Below are 17,300 nucleotides of genomic sequence, written 5' to 3' on the forward strand. Positions count from 1 at the left end.
CAACACTCCCTTCCCCCTTTTACACACACACACACACACACACACACACACACACACACACACAACTTTCTCACCCAGTTAGCTGGTTGTCTGGAACACTTGAGAGAAACTATTAGCTATCTGCTTATCCACTATCCATCTATCCATCCATCCATCCACATCCATCCATCCATATCCATCTATCTATCTATCTATCTATCTATCTATCTATCTATCTATCTATCCATCCACATCCATCTATCTATCTATCTATCTATCTATCTATCTATCTATCTATCTATCTATCTATCTATCTATCTAGTCTTGCTTTGTAGCACACACTGGCCTCAAACTCATAATCATTACTTCTGCCTTAGTCTACTAAGTTCTGGGATTACTGATATATATCATCATACCATCAAATATAGCCAACAGTATTTTATATATGTGTTTATATGTGTATGTGGGTGGTATACATGCATGTGTGTACATACATGTAGACTTTGATATGTGGTATCGTCCCCAATCACTTTATTTTTAAAAAATTGTTTGTTTTGTGATACAATATTTCTATGTAGTCTTAGCTATTCTGGAACTCACTCTGCAAACCAGGTTGGCCTAGAACTCAGATATCTGCCTATTTCTGCCTGAGTGCTGAGATTAAAGACATGTGTCACCACACCCAGCTAGGATTTATTTTCAAGTGTGTGTGGTGTGTGGGTGTGTGTGTGTGTGTGTGTGTGTGTGTGTGTGTGTGTGTGCTTGTGTGCATGTGAGTACAGGTGCTGAGGCCAGAGGTTGTATCCCCTGAGGCTGGGGTTATGGATAGCTGTAAGGCACTTACTATAGTTGCTAGGTTCTGAACAGGTCCCCTGCAACAGCAGTAAAGTGCCCTTAACCACTACCCCATCTCTCTAGTCCTTTATCTTAGTTTTTGAGACAAGATCTCTCACTTAATCTAGAGCTCATCAACTGGACGGATTGCTTGACCAGGAAGCGACAAGGGTTTTCTTACTTCCACCTTCCACATAGCATAGGGACGAGCTGCCACACTCAACCTTTACAGGAATACTAAGGATCCACAGTCCAGCCCTCGTGAGTGTACAGTAAGCACTTTACCAACTAAGCCATCTCCCTAGCAATTGACTAACAATATTTTTTTTCCCTTTTCATTTTTTCGGAGCTGGGGACCGAACCCAGGGCCTTGCGCTTGCTAGGCAAGCGCTCTACCACTGAGCTAAATCCCCAACCCCCAATATTTTTTAAATAAAAATTTAATCACTAAAAATACTAGAAAGATATGGAGAAAGAGATCTTATTTTGTAATATATAAGTTGTTTGCCAAACTGCAAAAGGCATAGTACCATGTATAACCACTTCTCTCTAGACAAGTTAAATTTGATGTAGACGGTCTCAAACTGAATTAAGACTCTTTTGAAAGGGCATTTATTCTTATTATTTGTGTATAAGTGTTTGTCTATATGCATGTATGTATGTGTACAATGTGAAGGCCTAATGCCTATGGAAGCAAGAAGATAAAGTAGAATCCCCTAAAGCTGGACACACTGTGGGTGCTCAAACTGAGAAGGGAGTCCTCTCCAAGAGCAGTCAGTGCTTAGAGGACTGAGCCATCTCTCTAGCCCCTGCTGTCTGTTTTGAGATAAGAAGCCCAGGAAAGAACTCAGCTGAAAACACTGCTTCCTTCAACAAGAAAGATATTTCAGAGGGGATATACTGTAAACTGACATAGGTCCACAAATTACACTTTGGGTAGCAGTATCTCATATCACTACCTTGGATTTTTTTTTTGTTTGCTCTGGTGTGTGTATGTGTATGGTGTGTGTATGTGTATGTGTATGTGTATGGTGTGTGTGTGTGTGTGTGTGTGTGTATGTGTGTGTGTATGTGTGTGTGTGCCTATGTATGTGTGTGTGTATATGTATGGTGTGTGTATGTGTGTGTATATGTATGGTGTGTGTGTGTGTGTGTGTGTGTGTGTGTGTGTTTTACTTCCACTGATGAAACCCAGGAAGGAGCTCACAGATGCCAGACAAGTCCTCCAACACTGAGTTATATCTTCAACCCAACTCCTTCAACTTTAATGCAAGTCAACATAATTTTAAAAAGGTATTTTTGTTATGCAATGCCAAAGTCTTTGTATTATTTCTTATTCTGCAATTTACTGGGATTAATTAATTAGTGTGCTATTCTCTAGATTTTGCCCAGTCTTATTTATAGTTCAAGATTCTAATGATAGAAGAATGTCTTAGCAGCTAAGAATAGTATTATAGTGGTAACATTTTTAATTAGCAGAGTCAGAACTATAATTTTAAAATAGAATATCTAATAGCACCAGTAAAGTAACAGCTTTGAAAACTTCATTTACTGTTGAAAAAGACACAGAAATTACTCAGCCCTGCACTGACCGAGATACTCCATCAGCTGCTCCGCGGTTATGATCTCCATCATCGGTGGGAGTTTCACCTGAAAGAAACAAAGTGTTAGTCCTATAAAACGATGTATGCACACACAGACATACACCCACTATATAAATACATTAACATTCATGCTTATATAGTAAAGTCACCCAAGCATGTGGTTCGTGCCTATACTCCAGGACTCAGTAGGATGGCCGTGAGGTTTAAGACAGTTTGTGATATAACACGTGACTCTTTCTCAAAAAATTGCAGATAAGGGTGAACAAAATAGTAGGTGAAAGTGCTTAACAAATGAGTTTGATGTCTTGAATTTGATCCCAGAAACTCAGGGTGGAAGGAGAGAATGGGCTCCTAATAGTTACCCCCAGACTTTCACCACATACACACTGTGATATATACACACATCAAGACACACATGAACCCTCACCTCTCTCTCTCTCTACACACACACACACACACACACACACACACACACACACACACACACACAAATAATTTTAAATGATGTTAAAAAGCGGGCTGGAGAGATGGCTCAGCGGTTAAGAGCACCTGACTGCTCTTCCAGAGGTCATGAGTTCAATTCCCAGCAACCACATGGTGGCTCACAACCATCTGTAAAGAGATCTGATGCCCTCTTCTGGTGTGTCTGAAGACAGCTACAGTGTACTTATATATAATAAATGAATAAATAAAAAAATTTTTAAAAAAAAAGCAAATAAAATATCAAAAATAAAGTATTACAAGGTCAGTACTGTCACTGTACTATTTCTAAGGTGATAGAAAATCATATAGCGATATTAATATGTCTGTAAAAGGGAATCATAGAGTCTGTAAAGCTATGTTACTCCTTTTACCATCTAACATAATTGCTAAGACATCCCTGTCACAGTGCCCAGAATAGTAGACAATTCAGTTAATGATCAGCAAGAGGTGCCAGCATGTAACGAGTCATTAATGGAATTGTTTTCTGGAAGTCAAGATAATTATCATAATCATAATTTCAATCTACCTTGGGCAGATTCTGAATGGTTAAAATAAACACAGTATCAAAGTACTAAGCAAACGCTAAGGAATTCATCTGTATGATTTTATTTAAAATATAAAATTTAAAAACTGATAAAATAAGCTGTATTATTTAGAAGTACATATATAGGTAACAAAAACTATTTTTAAAAAAGCAAGGAGATGTAAACCTGTAATCCAGCTTCGACTATGTAGGGGGACCTTGTCAAAAATAAAAAAAATAAAAAAGCCAGGAATAGTGGTACATACTTGTAACCCTAGCAATTGGAAGATGAGGACAGGTGAGTCAGGGGTTCAAGGTCATCTTTGGATATAGAGCATGAGGCCAGCCTATGCTACATAAGACATAAGACAAAGAAAATGATGAAACAAAGCCTAACAACAAAAATCAGTATTACAGTTACTCCTAGAGGTAAAGAGGTACAGTAGAAAGAGCGTAAGAAGCTTCCGGGGTGGTGTAAGCTGAGGTTGCAGGACTGGGTACAAGTCCTTTACCTACTCACTGATCTACCTCACTGACCTAAAATAAGTTTTCACATGAATTGTCAAGGTGAGCTACACATACCATGGCCAATAACTAAATATTTTAATTGACATCTACAACCACACTCTGTTATATTCACAGAATAGAAGAAAAACAAATATTCAGGAAGCTGGAGAGATGGCTCAGTAGTTAGGCACATTAGCATATACATAGGGGCTCACAACTATTTGTAACCCCAGTTCTAGGAGATTAGACATCTCCTTTTGGATTCTGAAGGAACCAGACACATACATACATCCAATCACACTCACACTCATACAATTTCTTTAAAAAGTCTTAAAAATATCCAGAAAGGAGCAGCTGGGGGGTAGCAGTGCGCACCTTTGATCCCAGGACTTGGGAGGCAGAGGCAGGTGGATCTCTGAGTTAGAGGCCAGCCTGGTCTACAGATCAAGTTCCAGGACAGCCAGGGCTACACAGAGAAACCCTGTCTCGAAAAACAGATACACAAAGAATTCTGGGTGGAAATTCCAAATAATTACCCATATCAATGATAGAAGAACATAAAAATTTACTAGTCATTGTTCTCCTTATCAAGGAAACTGTTTAAATCATCAATTTCTCCAATAGCTCCCTAAGAGTTAAAGAACTTTTTCTAAGTTTATGCTACCAAATGTGTTAATGATATATAAAATGTTTTTAATTAATGATAGAATAAGTTTTCAAAATGATCACTGCAAAATGTGGCCGTGTTAGCTTCTCTAAGAGCACGTGACAGCTGGTGCTTAGGGTCAAGTTGTCTTCTCATTTTCTCACTCGGTGGAATCTAAGACACGACAGAGGTTTGCTCACCACACTAACCTAAACGGCTTTTATTTGCTGTAATAATGCCTTCTAAAGAACAATTTTGGCTGCAGCAGTATTCTAATTACTGTCTAGTCCAATTGCCTATTGCAGTGCACTCAGTAATTCTTAAAAATAAAGTTAAAATAATTAAAATACAAATAAATTTCAAAGATTTATCTTTTTACTTATGTGTATGAGTATGTGCCGTGTGTGTATGTACAGACTCCAGAAGGATGCTAGATCCAATGGAGCTGGGGTTAGAGGCAAGTTGTAAGCCCTGACTTGGGTGCTGAGACTCAAACGGAGGTCCTCTGCATGAGTTGTATGCGCTCTGAACTGCCGGGCAAGCTCTGCAGCCCGCTTCCTACATATAATTTTAAAACTGAAGCTCACTGGCTATTTTTCTAAGAAAAGGTCAGTTTTTTTTTTTACACACATTGTTTTGTATTCTTTGGCTACACTTCGGTATATTCTGCATTTTTTCTTGTATTACAGTGGCATAGTTTAATTTCTCTAACAGAGACTCATGAAACAGAAGGCCTAGAATGATTATTTTACTTGATGTGTATGGGTGTTTTGCCTATGTGTATAATGGGAACCATTTGTATACCTGGTGCCCCTAGAAGCCAGAGGTCAGAAGAGAGCATCAGGTTTACTGGTATTGGAGTTATAGATGATTGTGAGCTGCCGTGTGAGTGCTGGGTTTTGAATTAGGTCCTTCTAGAAGAGTAGCTAATGCTCTTAACACCTAGGCTATCTCTCCAGCCCCACTAAATAGTTCTTTATAGGAAAACTTACTAGTTTTTGCTTTAGACTATTCTAGCTATTCTTATATGGTATTTATCAGGTTGTTTCAATATCAATTTTAAAGTGCTGATATTTAGCTACCTTTATATTCTTTTTTTTTTGGAGCTGGGGACCGAACCCAGGGCCTTGCGCTTGCTAGGCAAGTGCTCTACCACTGAGCTAAATCCCCAACCTGCTACCTTTATATTCTAAGGATGGAACTTTCAGTTTCATAGCAATTTAAAAGTGTCGTTCACGGGGCTGGGGATTTAGCTCAGTGGTAGAGCCCTTACCTAGGAAGCGCAAGGCCCTGGGTTCGGTCCCCAGCTCCGGAAAAAAAGAACCAAAAAAAAAAAAAAAGTGTCGTTCACGGCTACCAATGTTTTTAAAAATTACTACTACTACTACTACTACTACTACTACTACTACTACTACTACTACTACTTCTTCTTCTTCTTCTTATTGGAGACAGAACCTTACTAAATAGCCTTAGCTAGCCTGAAGCCTTCCATGTAGACCAGACTGATCTCAAACTCACAGAGCTCTACCTGCCTCTGATCCCTGCATGCTGAGATTAAAGGTGTATGACACCACGCTTGTCATTTCTATTATTTTTACATTTCTTCACATTTACTTATTTTGTGCTTGTATCTGTATGGGTACACATGTGTCATGGCATACATGTCAAAGTCAGAAGATAGCTTGCCAGAGTCTATTTTCTCCTTCCACCATTTGGGTCCTAGGAATTGAATTCAGGTTGTCAGTCATGGTGGCAAGCTCCTTTAAGTGTTGAGCCTTCTTGCCAACTCAAATGATGTTTTCTTTTAAAATAATTATATGTTATCTTATTTAAGAAAGATTCACTGTGACAAATTCACCAGAAAATTTCACGAACAAACAATTTATCCTTTCTCAAGGGGCCTGGTAAAGGCACTTCCTACCCAATGGGGAGCCCAATGACCTAACAATTTGCATTCCATCCTCTGAACCCACAAATGGAGGGAGAAACAGGTTGTTCTCTGACCTCCACACATGTAGTGTACTCTCCCAATACATAAATAGATGTAAAAAGAGATCAAAGAAATTGTTCTTTTAGTTTCTGCAATGCTAGAAAATTAAGAAGCCAAAGAAACTGGGGCCATGGCTCGGTGGTAGAGTCGTCTTCACCATGCATCAGATCAGAGGAGAAGAAGGAGATGGAGATGCTGAAGAGTATATGAATTTGGCATATATACTCTATAGTACTAGGGTCTACACGATTTCAGAACAGTCTTGAACTTTCCAAGAGCAGACTGTCTACCTTGCCATGTTCTAAGCAACTCTATATTGATATTAGAAGTAGCCTCAAAAGAGAACAAAATAAAAAAAAAAATCTTGTGTTTAAAATATTAGTGAAATCTTAAACAGGAATGTAAAATGTCCTAAAAGTGATAGGCCAAGATTTGATGGAATGGGAGAAGTAGTAAACGCAGAGGACTCAACAACTACTAAGAAACACAAAGGTACTAATATAAGCCTTTAATCCTAAAACCCAGGAGGCAGAAGCAGGAAGATCAGTGGGAATGTGAGGCCAAACTGATGTAGACAGTGAGTCCCAGGTCAGCAAGAGCTTTATAGTTAGACCTTGTCTCAAAAAACAAACAATACCATCACACAAAAAAGCCATTTGAAAAATCATCATAGGTAATTGTTAAATTCTTCTTCTCGTCTTCCTTCTCTTCCTTTTCCTTCTTTGTTCCCAAGACAAGGTTTCTGTGTGGTCCTGGGTGTCCTGGAATTAGTTCTGGAGAGCAGGCTGGTTTCCAACCCACAGAGACCCACCTGCCTCTGCCTCCAGAGTGCTGGGATTAAAGGTGAGTGCTACCACCTGGCTAGTAATTACTTAATTACCATATCACTAAGTATTAAAGATTATACATTTACGGGGTTGGGGATTTAGTTCAGTGGTAGAGTGCTTGCCTAGCAAGCGCAAGGCCCTGGGTTCAGTCCCCAGCTCCGGGAAAAAAAAAAAAACCAAAACAAAACAAAAAACAAAGATTATACAATTAGGTCCTAACAACTTTTCGTGTGTGTGTGTGTGTGTGTTTGTGTGTGTGTGTGTGTGTATGTGTACGCACGAACAGAGGCCACAGGAAGGCATCAAGAGTCTCCTTCTCTGTAACTTTTCTCCTTACTCCTTTGAGGAAGGGTCTCTGCCTGAACCCAGAGTGGCTGTCATCAGTAAGCCCCAGTGATCTTCCTGTCCCTGTCCCTCCACAGTGCAGGGATGACAGGTGTTTCCAAGACTATGCCTTGCTTGTTAGACGATGCTGGGATCTGAATTCAGATCCTCGTGGTTACTCAGCACTCCTGACGGCCCTTCTGCCTCAGCATCTCAAGTGTTTTTAAAACACTTTTCAAGCCTTTTAAAGGTAGAGATACTAGAAGAGATAAAATTGAGTTTGTCCAGTCTGTTTATGAAATTACCTACTAACTGTCATTCAACTTATTTGTCACCTTAATTGATGACTGTGAAATAAGTCACAGACATAATTAATTCAAAACACAAGTGGGCAAACAATGTTTGCCTAAAGTAAGTAGGTGACTTGTAATGTGACTTGAGATTCACAGCAAAGTAAGTTCCACTTTCATGATGAACATGAACTTGAAAAGAAAAAAGAGAGGAATAAATAAAATATGTTCAGTGAGTGAAATAAACATCTGTCATGACCCGACACTAAAGTACACACCTACCCCCCTCCACAATTTTACAATGTTTAAAGTAAGTTACTTAATCTATTTTGGGGTACAATCACACTATCTTGAGGTACACGCAGCCTGGTATAAAACACCTGAAAATGGAGTGTAAAGGTCAATATTAAATTGCTTACTTAGCATACTAAATTTAGTTCCCCAAAAGACGTTGCATTTATATTAAATATTCTACAAAGTCTGAATAACTGATAACACTTCAGTGATTATGGAAAGGCTAGGGCGTTACAGGTCCAGAATCTAATTATCATTTATCTTGGTCTATCTTTAGTCCTCCTAATAAGTCACTTTTGTGTCTGACCTAACATCCTCAGAATTTATTAATGTAGCAGACTACTAAGGTCTGCTAACCTAAAAGCTAAGAAAGTCAGCAGATGGTATTTGAGACATATAACTTGGTTCCTTCAGCCTCCCTCACCCCTCATTTTCTATAACTTACCTTGTTTCCAACACTGTATATGAAATGTTCTCTGTTCTGTTGCTCTAACAATCTCATGAAATTGTTACAACATTTGAATGTGGGATTTGAGGTAACCTAAATCTGTGTTCCCAGGCCAGAGCCACTCATTTTTGGCTCCAGAATGTTGAACTGACACCTATTTTTGTTTTGTTTGATCTGGTCTTTTCAGACAGGCTCTCTCAACATAGCACAAGCTAGCATCGAATTTGCCATAAGGTAAGAAACATTTTTCAATTTGTTTTTTTTTTTATGTCATCAGATCCCTAAACACAATTAAAAAACAAAACATCCAAAACAAGCAGTGCATAATGAGCACACCTGTAATCCCACTCTCAGGAGGTGGACAGAGAAGGAGCAGGATCAACCTAAGGGAGAGAGTGAATCTGAGGCCTGTCACAAAAACAATTTAACCAATTAGAAGTGGAAAATAATGAACTGGAAGATCACTGGTACTTCATAGTTTGATTTCCAGTACCCCATAGCAGTTTACAATGGTCTATAACTCTAGTCCCAGTGGATCTGATGCTTTCTGGCCTTTGAAGGCACAGGCACATACATGGCACACACAGACATACAAACAAAACAACCATACACATAAAATAAAAATAGCTGTTAAAAAGTGGAAGTAAAGTGGCTGAGAGGTGTTTCCGAGGTTAAGGGCACTTACCTGACTTCCATTCCCTTACAACCATATGTGAGTCCAGTTCCAAGAACTCTGAGGCCATCGTCTGGCCTTAACCAGCACCAGGCAACACATGGTACACATGCATACATGCATGAAAAACAGCACCTCCTCGAAACACGAAAGATACAATGGAAGTATCTTAGTTTTTAAAAAGTGGGACAGTACCAGAGCTGCCTTTAAGCCAGGCATGCTGCTGCACACCTGTTAATTTGTGCACTCAGGAGGCTGAACCCAGAGAATGGAGAGTTCAAATAGAATAGGTAAATAGCAACACCCACTACAAATCAAACAAACAAAACAAAAGTAGAAACAAAAAGGCCTAGTTTGTTGGTACCACGTGTATTTACAAGTCAAATGTCCCTTTTTGGACCTCCACAGGCATGACAGGGCAAGGGAAAGGGAGGATTCTCCACTGACAGAGTACTATCAGAGCAGAGGAGAAGGACATACTTATCACTGACATCAGGCATCACCTGGGCAGGGTCCTACTGCTCTCATCTACTTTACTCATGAGTCCAGAGACATATAGTACTTCTAATTCTTGGGAAAGGAAGCCCCAGAATCATCCCTCAAACCTTTTATGTAAATGAGGTCCCACCACTGTGTGAAGGTTTTAATTTCTTTTTACAAGATCTATATTTAAAACAGAGTAGGCAGAAGCTCAGATAAAATCTTTGGCTCACCATCTGTTTTCCCTTTTTTATAAGCAATAAACACACTTGGAAAACCTCAAAAGAGTTTTGTGCTTACTTTAGGAAAAGAGCATGAAAAAAATTAGTGTGACTGTAGTTCTTCTACAGGTTTAGAGTAGGATGGGGCAAAGTAAGTCAGAAAGGAACATGAGGAATTTGTGAAAAGACATGGGGCTTCCAAGAGACGTCATCATGATGGAGGGAGAGCCACAACAGTCACTGATGGTAAGACGCTCACAGATACGGAACTTCACTTCAAGGTGATGAAACAGGAACTGTCCATTTCAACTTCAAGTTTCTTGCTATTGATTTTTTTCCTCTTTTTGACATCAATGTTGCTCAGCTTTTTCCTTGCTCACTTACAAGCACTCTTTGTAAACCAAGAAACTGACCCTCAAGTCTAGAGAGACAACTCAGTGGTTAAGAGTACTGGCTATTCCGTAAGGCAAAGAACACTACCACCAGGACAGAATGGCAACCAACAGATAGGGAAAAGATCTTTACTAGTCCTACATCCTATAGAGGGCTAATATCCAATATATACAAAGAACTCAAAAAGTTAGACTCCAGAGAATCAAATAATCCTATTAAAAATGGGGTACAGAGCTAAACAAAGAATTCTCAGCTGAGGAATATGAAATGGCCTCAAAATACCTTAAAAAAATACTTGACATCCTTAGTCATCAGGGAAATGCAAATCAAAACAACTCTGAGATTCCTCCTCACACCAGTTAGAAAGGCTAAGATCAAAACCTCAAGTGACGGCAGATCCTGGCAAGGATGTGGAGAAAGAGGAACACTCCTCCATTGTTGGTGGGATTGCAAGCTGGTACAACCACTCTGGAAATCAGTCTGGAGGTTCCTAAGAAAACTGGACATAGTACTACCTGAGGACTCAGCTATACCACTCCTGGGCATATACCTGAAAGATGCTCCAACATACAACAAAGACACATGTTCCACTATGTTCATAGCAGTCTTATTTATAATAGCCAGAAGCTGGAAAGAACCCAGATGTCCTTCAACAGAGGAATGGATACAGAAAATGTGGTACATTTACACAATGGAGTACTACTCAGCTATTAAAAACAATGACTTTATGAAATTCTTAGGCAAATGGACAGAATTAGAAAATATCATCCTGAGTGAGGTAACCCAATCACAAAAGCACACACATGGTATGCACTTACTGATAAGTGAATATTAGCCCCAAAGCTCGGAATACCCAAGATACAATTTACAGACCACACGAAGCTCAAGAAGAAGGAAGATCAAAGTGTGGATGCTTCGGTCCTTCTTAGAAGAGAGAACAAAATACTCAAGGGAGGAAATACAGAGACAAAGCATGGAGCAGAAACTGAAGGAAAGGCTATTCAGAGACTGCCCCACCTGGGATTCATCCCACATACAGTCACCAAACCCAGACACTATTGTGAATGCCAAGAAGTGCATGCTGACAGGAGTCTGATAGAGCTGTTTCCTGAGAGGCTCTGCTAGAGCCTGACAAATACAGAGGTAGAGGCTCACAGCCAGCCATTGGACTGAGAATGAGGTTCCCAATGGAGGAGTTAGAGAAAGGACTGAAGTAGCTGAAGAGGCTTGCAACCCTATAGGAAGAACAATAATACCAACCAACCAGACACCCAGAGCTCCCAGAGACTAAACCACCAAACAAAGAGTACACATAGAGCAACCCATGGCTCTAGCCACATATGTAGCAGAGGATAGCCTTGTTGGGCACAATGGGAGGAGTGGTCCCTGGTCCTGTGAAGGCTCCATGCCCCAGTGTAAGAGAATGCTAGGGGAGGGAGGTGAGATGAAGTGAGTGGGTGGGTAGTGGAGCATCCTCATAGAAGTAGGGGAAGGGTGGATGGGTTAGGAGGTTTCCAGAGGGAGAACCAGGAAAGGGGATAACATTTGAAATGTAAATAAAGAAAATATCCAATAAAAAAAATAAGAGTACTGGCTATTCTTCTGGAGGACCCAGATGCAAACTAAGCACCCACGTGGCGCCTCACATCTGTCTGTAACTCCAGTTCCAGGACCTCTGGTACCCCTTCCTGGCTTCCTGGGCATACATGTAGTACACAGATACACATACAGGCAAAGAACTCGTGCACACTGAAGAGAAGGAAGAGGAGGGGGAGGAGGAGGAAGAAGAAGAGGAAGGGGGGAAGAAGAGAAAGAAGAGGAAGAGGAAGAGGAAGAGGAAGACGAGGAGGAGTTAGCCCTTAGAGTCAGTTGAAGATGATCAGGCCTGAAGCTATAGCTCAGTTGACAGGTGCCTGCCTAGCATACATGAAGCCCTAGAACCTACTCAACCTAGAACCATACAAACTGGGAATGGAGGCACATACTTATAATTCCAGTACTTGGGAAATTGAGGTAGAAGACTCAGAAGTTCAAAAAACCATCCTCAGGCTACACAGTAAGCTGGAGCCCAGCCTGTGATATATGAGACCATCTCAAAAACAAACTAAAATGTTATAATTAAATCCATTTTTCTATATAATTTGTATTGCGTGAAAAGATGAATATGATCAAAATATATTATTTTGCATGTATGGAAATGTCATAATGAGACCAATTATTTTGTACAGTATATGCTAATTACTAAAAGTCACTTGAAAAAGTAAAGACACTCGGGGCCCGGCCAATGGCTCAGTGGAAACAGCACCTGAGTTTAGATCCCCAGCATCCATGTCAAAACTGGGTTGCAGTGTCATACTTCTGCAACCTCAGCACTGAGGCGCGGAGAAGTAGAACAGGAATATCCAGGGCTCACCAGCCAGCCGGTCTAACTGAAAGAACAAGTTCAACTGAGAGACCCTGTGTCCAAAAATCCTCAAACAAGAAACACTGAGACTGATAGAAAACAACACCTGACTTCTAGTCTCCCTACCTACAAACGTAGGTGAGGACTTGTGCACAACACACATGCATGTATGAACTATGTATGAACATACACACACATGCATGCACACATGCATGCACACACACACACACACACTCACACATGCACACACAGAAACTAGTTCTTAGATGTTTATAACCTGACAGATCTTTCCTTCTGCATGTTGTGTATAGCAGATGCCCTTTTGTTCTCCTTTTTAACCTCAATCATCAACCATCCATCAAAGAATGTGGAAGTCTCTGCTGACTTCCAAAAGGTAAATAACATTTTTGTATTATTAGGAAAACAGTTCTGACCTCTGGAAACCCTGGCTCACCTTGAGAACACTACTTGACATTGCTTATCTCATTCATCACCCTATCAATCATTAATGATGACTAGTTTTGTTGGCATAAATAGCCTACAGGCAGCAAAAGGACTGAGAACCCCAGATTTTCAAGATACTCTTCAAATTCATTAGCGTGGATACTTATTCACAGACTAACCAAACCCATGAAGTTTACTTCTTGCTAATACGCTTTCTTTTTCCTTCTCCACTGCACTTCAAGCCATCTCTGATCTTTCTTCAAATACCCTTTTGTTCAGAGGCCTCATGTCATTCAATCTTCAGACCCGAATCAGCCGTTCTCATCTCTGAAGCCTTCCCCTGAGATCCCATTCCCAATTACCCTCACCCCCACCATGCACTTTTTTTTTTACTTCCTTAGCATATCAGCTGCTGTTCATACTACTCTGCAATTACTCTTTATGCCTGCCTCTTTACCATGTACTGAGCTCCTAGAGGGCTGATGCGCTCTGTACTGTCTTTGCATTTATAATGTCTTTCACAAAGTCAGCACCCAAACATGTGGTCACACATTTCAGTCTGCCTTTGAGAGTCAATTCAAGGCTCATAGATCCTCAAAGTCACCCAGGCCATGGTAACTGCTCCTCCCACTGTGCATGTGGGTGGAATTGTTCCATGGGCTGCAGCTGTGAACTAAATAAAAAGGAGAAATCAAACTGAGCAGTCACATCTCTCTGCTTCCTGACTAGGACTGCGATGGGACCAGTGCTTTGAAGCTCCAGCCGCCATGGCTTCCCTGACTTAATGGACTGTACCCTCAAACTGTGAGCGAAAATAAACCCTACCTTAAGTTGCTTTTTTCAGGTATTTTGTTACAGCAGAAAACTGGTTCTCAGGAATGGAGCCTTTGATAAACCTGATCATGTTTATCCTACTGAGCTGGTTTGTGGAAGAATGTGGAAAAGTTTGGAACCCTGGGCTAGAGAAGCCCTCAAATGCTATAAGCAGAGGTTAATCAAAATAGCCTTCCAATTCAGTAGCATGCATGCATACTTATCAACACACTAATCCAGAGGATTGGAACCCAGATGGCTTCATCTGCAGCCTCAGATCCCCAACATAGAGCTGCCAGATTTGGTGTTGGAATCTCTCCTTCACTATCCAACTCAGTTCTTCATAACTGGTTAGCATAATTCAAGTTATTCTTCTTCCAGGGGACATTTTAACTATGGGTGGAATATCAATTTGAAAACAAGTGCTGAGATGCATCTCTCAAAACCCAGATACTGCAAGCTTAAATATGATACTATATTCTGAGGCCTCAGTACACCTCCTCTTCCCTTTCTGTTCTCCAAGACCTGAGATTTATCATTCCTTATTTTAGTTGTTAAAAGAGTTTTAGCTTCCCTAACAAACATTCTAATGTATAGTTACCAGTAAAGGTGCCAAACCTTTGGAGTAGAGTCAAGGAGACAAGTAAAAAAAAAAAGAAATCATATGAAAGATGAAAATATTGTCTTTGAAAAAAAGGAATGTATGGTAAGTAGGCTCAGACCAATGCTTTTCCTTCAATGAAATTTGTCTAAGTAGGTTGTATCTTTCCTATCGCTATTCCTTCACGAATCCACACCCAAGTGGGACAGACAGCATTCTCCAGAAAACATGTAGATCTGATCATTAACATTTACTCCATAAAATGAGATTGATAGTAACTGAGGATCACTATTGTGAATTGCCACCATTTTATATGTAATAATGTCAGTAAGGAGTAATATAGGCAAGTATAGCTAAAAATAATCAGAAGATGTAGGTGCAGGGTGCTCTAGATTCTACTTGTTTATAAGTAAACTATCAGTTACAACCTTTAACCGAACGTTGAATTTTTAATACAAAAAAGACCTGAAATTAGAAACAATTCTTCCTGACACATACCCACATGAATAATCTTCCAATAAAGAAATCCTGGAATTAATTTCATGTAAGAAGGAACTGTGAGATATAGTGGTGCATGCCTATAAACCCAGCACTCCACAGGCAGTAGAATTAAGATCATGAGTTCGAAGACAGCCTAAACTATACAGAGAAACCTTGTCTCAAAAAAAGGAGGAGTCTGATGAATGGAAGGAAGCCATCAGCTGACAAACAGCAGTTTCCTCACCCCATTTTGCCCCTCCCCACCCCACAAGCTGTAGGAAGTAGAAAGCTGCAGAGTGTACCTTCCAGGCGAGAAGCAAAACATTGAGGATAGCCAGCAATGGGCAGGGTCCATTCTCATTCTGGGTGATGATGGGCGTGTTCTCCTCTTTCCACTGGATCCATTTGATGTGATACACTGACTGTCCCGGAAAGCGTTCTTTGGAGGCTGCCAGCACCTGAGCCGGGTCCTCCTCCTCCTCTTTGCACAGAGGTGCAACCCTGGGCGGCTCCGCCGCGCCCTCCTCCACGTCCTCGGGGACCCTGGTCTCCGCTCCCTCCTCGCTATTGAACTCAGAGCTACTGGGGAAAGAATGCAGGTTGGAGAAAGACTCCAGGGAGTCCAAGCTAGGCGAGTCCCCAGGGGGGCTCGGCTCGCTGCAGCTGCTGCTCAGGGCGCCAGCGCTGCTGGGCTCCTCCGCCGCCTGCTCCACCCTGCAGGTGCCTGTGTCACCCACTGGCCCGGACCCTCGGCCCGCCGCGGCCTCGGCCAGCTCCGGGGAGGCGGTCACCTTGTGCTGCCCTCTTGAAGGCGCCTCCGAGGCGACCGGGCTCGACGACGCGCTGTTCTTCAAGTCCGAGCCCGCGCTGCATCCGTGCTGCGAGGGAGACGTCGGGTCCCCGAGACTGCTACGCGCTGCCGCCGCCCCCTGCCCGCCGCTGTCCACCGCTCGTCCAGCGGGACCATCCTCAGCCTCGCGCCCGTCGCGCCGTCGCCCTTCCGGCGTTGACACTCGCCCCGCTGGCACCCCGAGTTCCAAAGGCTGTGGGCTGTCAGGGCCGTTCTCCATCCCCGGCCGCCCGTCCCTGGTCCTATAGACACCGCGGCCGGCTCTCCTCAGCTAGCGCCTCCGACGCCATGACAGCGGCTCTGTAGCAGCTCCAGCGCCCTAGCGCGGCCTCGGCCAGGCACGTCACCGTAGAGGGCGGCGGGAGCGCGCTCGCGAGCTCTCGCCCGCTCGCTCGGAGCGTGCCTCCGCGTGACTGTGCTCCGTGAGACGCTCCGACCCACTCAGGGAGCGCTTCTTCCCCCGAGGCCACGCCCCTCCCGCTTTTTCAGGCCTGGGAAGCCAGAGTGAGGCCAGGGGCGTGGCCAAGGGCGTGGCCAGAGGCGCGGCTCGGGCAGCCGCAGCGCCACTAGGAAAATAATCTTCAGTGGGCGGCCGGAAGTTGAACTCCGGGGCATCCCCGCTGCGCGCGGTTACTTTAAAGGCAGTCACTGAGGCTTGTAGCAAGTATGGTCCAGCTTTGGGCTTGTGCCTGTTGGACCCCGAAAGTGGCAATAGCATTGGAAAACAGCCATTCCCTGAAGCCTCGGGAGAGCTGTTTCTTTAGCTTTTAATGTTGGGAATTGGAAGCATTTCTTAGGAAATGCAAATTTTAAAGGCGGAGATCTGTTGAAGGCTTTTGGGAAAATGCGCAGCACGGGTGCAGCTCTCCCTGGGTTTTGGCTGAGAATCGCTGTGCTCCCAACCAGCTACTAGTTTGCCCTGCTTGAGGTTCAATGAGGTTGTGGATACTGGCTTACGCCCCAGGCGAGAGGGTAAATTTGGGCCAATAATAATAAATTAGTTTGCGTTTGAGGCAAGCCAAGTCTTTGCGGTTCTGTTCACTTGGCTCCTCTTTGCACGGAGTGGGAAGCTTCTGCTTCCCGAAAAAGTGACTTTTTAAATTAGAATTGACTTCTCATCAAGCCTTGACGTCTGCAAAGCGAATGGACAGAGTTGCTGGCTTTTTTTTTTTTTTGGGGGGGGGGCAGTGGA

General features: G+C 42.3%; 1 protein-coding gene and 1 long non-coding RNA gene across 11 annotated transcripts in view; one reads left to right on the forward strand and one right to left on the reverse strand.

The window, feature by feature from the left end:
• The window catches only part of LOC102551907 (uncharacterized), a 50,506-nt gene extending 36,307 nt beyond the window's left edge, over nucleotides 1–14,199 (forward strand). For 2 of the 5 annotated variants that reach the window (XR_015627819.1, XR_015627818.1), the window contains 2 exons: nucleotides 8,937–8,983; nucleotides 14,094–14,199. This is a non-coding gene — a long non-coding RNA (uncharacterized LOC102551907). Of the gene's footprint in view, nucleotides 1–7,299; nucleotides 7,410–8,936; nucleotides 8,984–13,231; nucleotides 13,298–14,093 lie in introns of those variants that run through there. The other 3 variants (XR_015627821.1, XR_015627820.1, XR_015627822.1) reach the window with 3 other exon arrangements.
• Nucleotides 1–16,570, reverse strand: part of Mindy2 (MINDY lysine 48 deubiquitinase 2) — a 72,913-nt gene extending 56,343 nt beyond the window's left edge. For 4 of the 6 annotated variants that reach the window (XR_015626789.1, XR_015626790.1, XM_087562816.1 and 1 more), the window contains exons 1-2: nucleotides 15,561–16,429; nucleotides 2,406–2,463 (exon numbers count right to left, since the gene is read on the reverse strand). Coding sequence is in view for 4 of the 6 variants with exons in the window: in XM_087562816.1 (XP_087418942.1) it covers nucleotides 2,406–2,463; nucleotides 15,561–16,328 (826 nt within the window). In the remaining 2 variants the exon portion in view is untranslated. 6 annotated transcript variants of the gene reach the window in all.
• Nucleotides 16,571–17,300: the final 730 nt, after the last annotated feature.

This window comes from Rattus norvegicus, chromosome 8, assembly GCF_021556685.1.
Source record: "Rattus norvegicus strain SHRSP/BbbUtx chromosome 8, alternate assembly SHRSP_T2T, whole genome shotgun sequence".
NCBI lineage: Eukaryota > Metazoa > Chordata > Mammalia > Rodentia > Muridae > Rattus > Rattus norvegicus.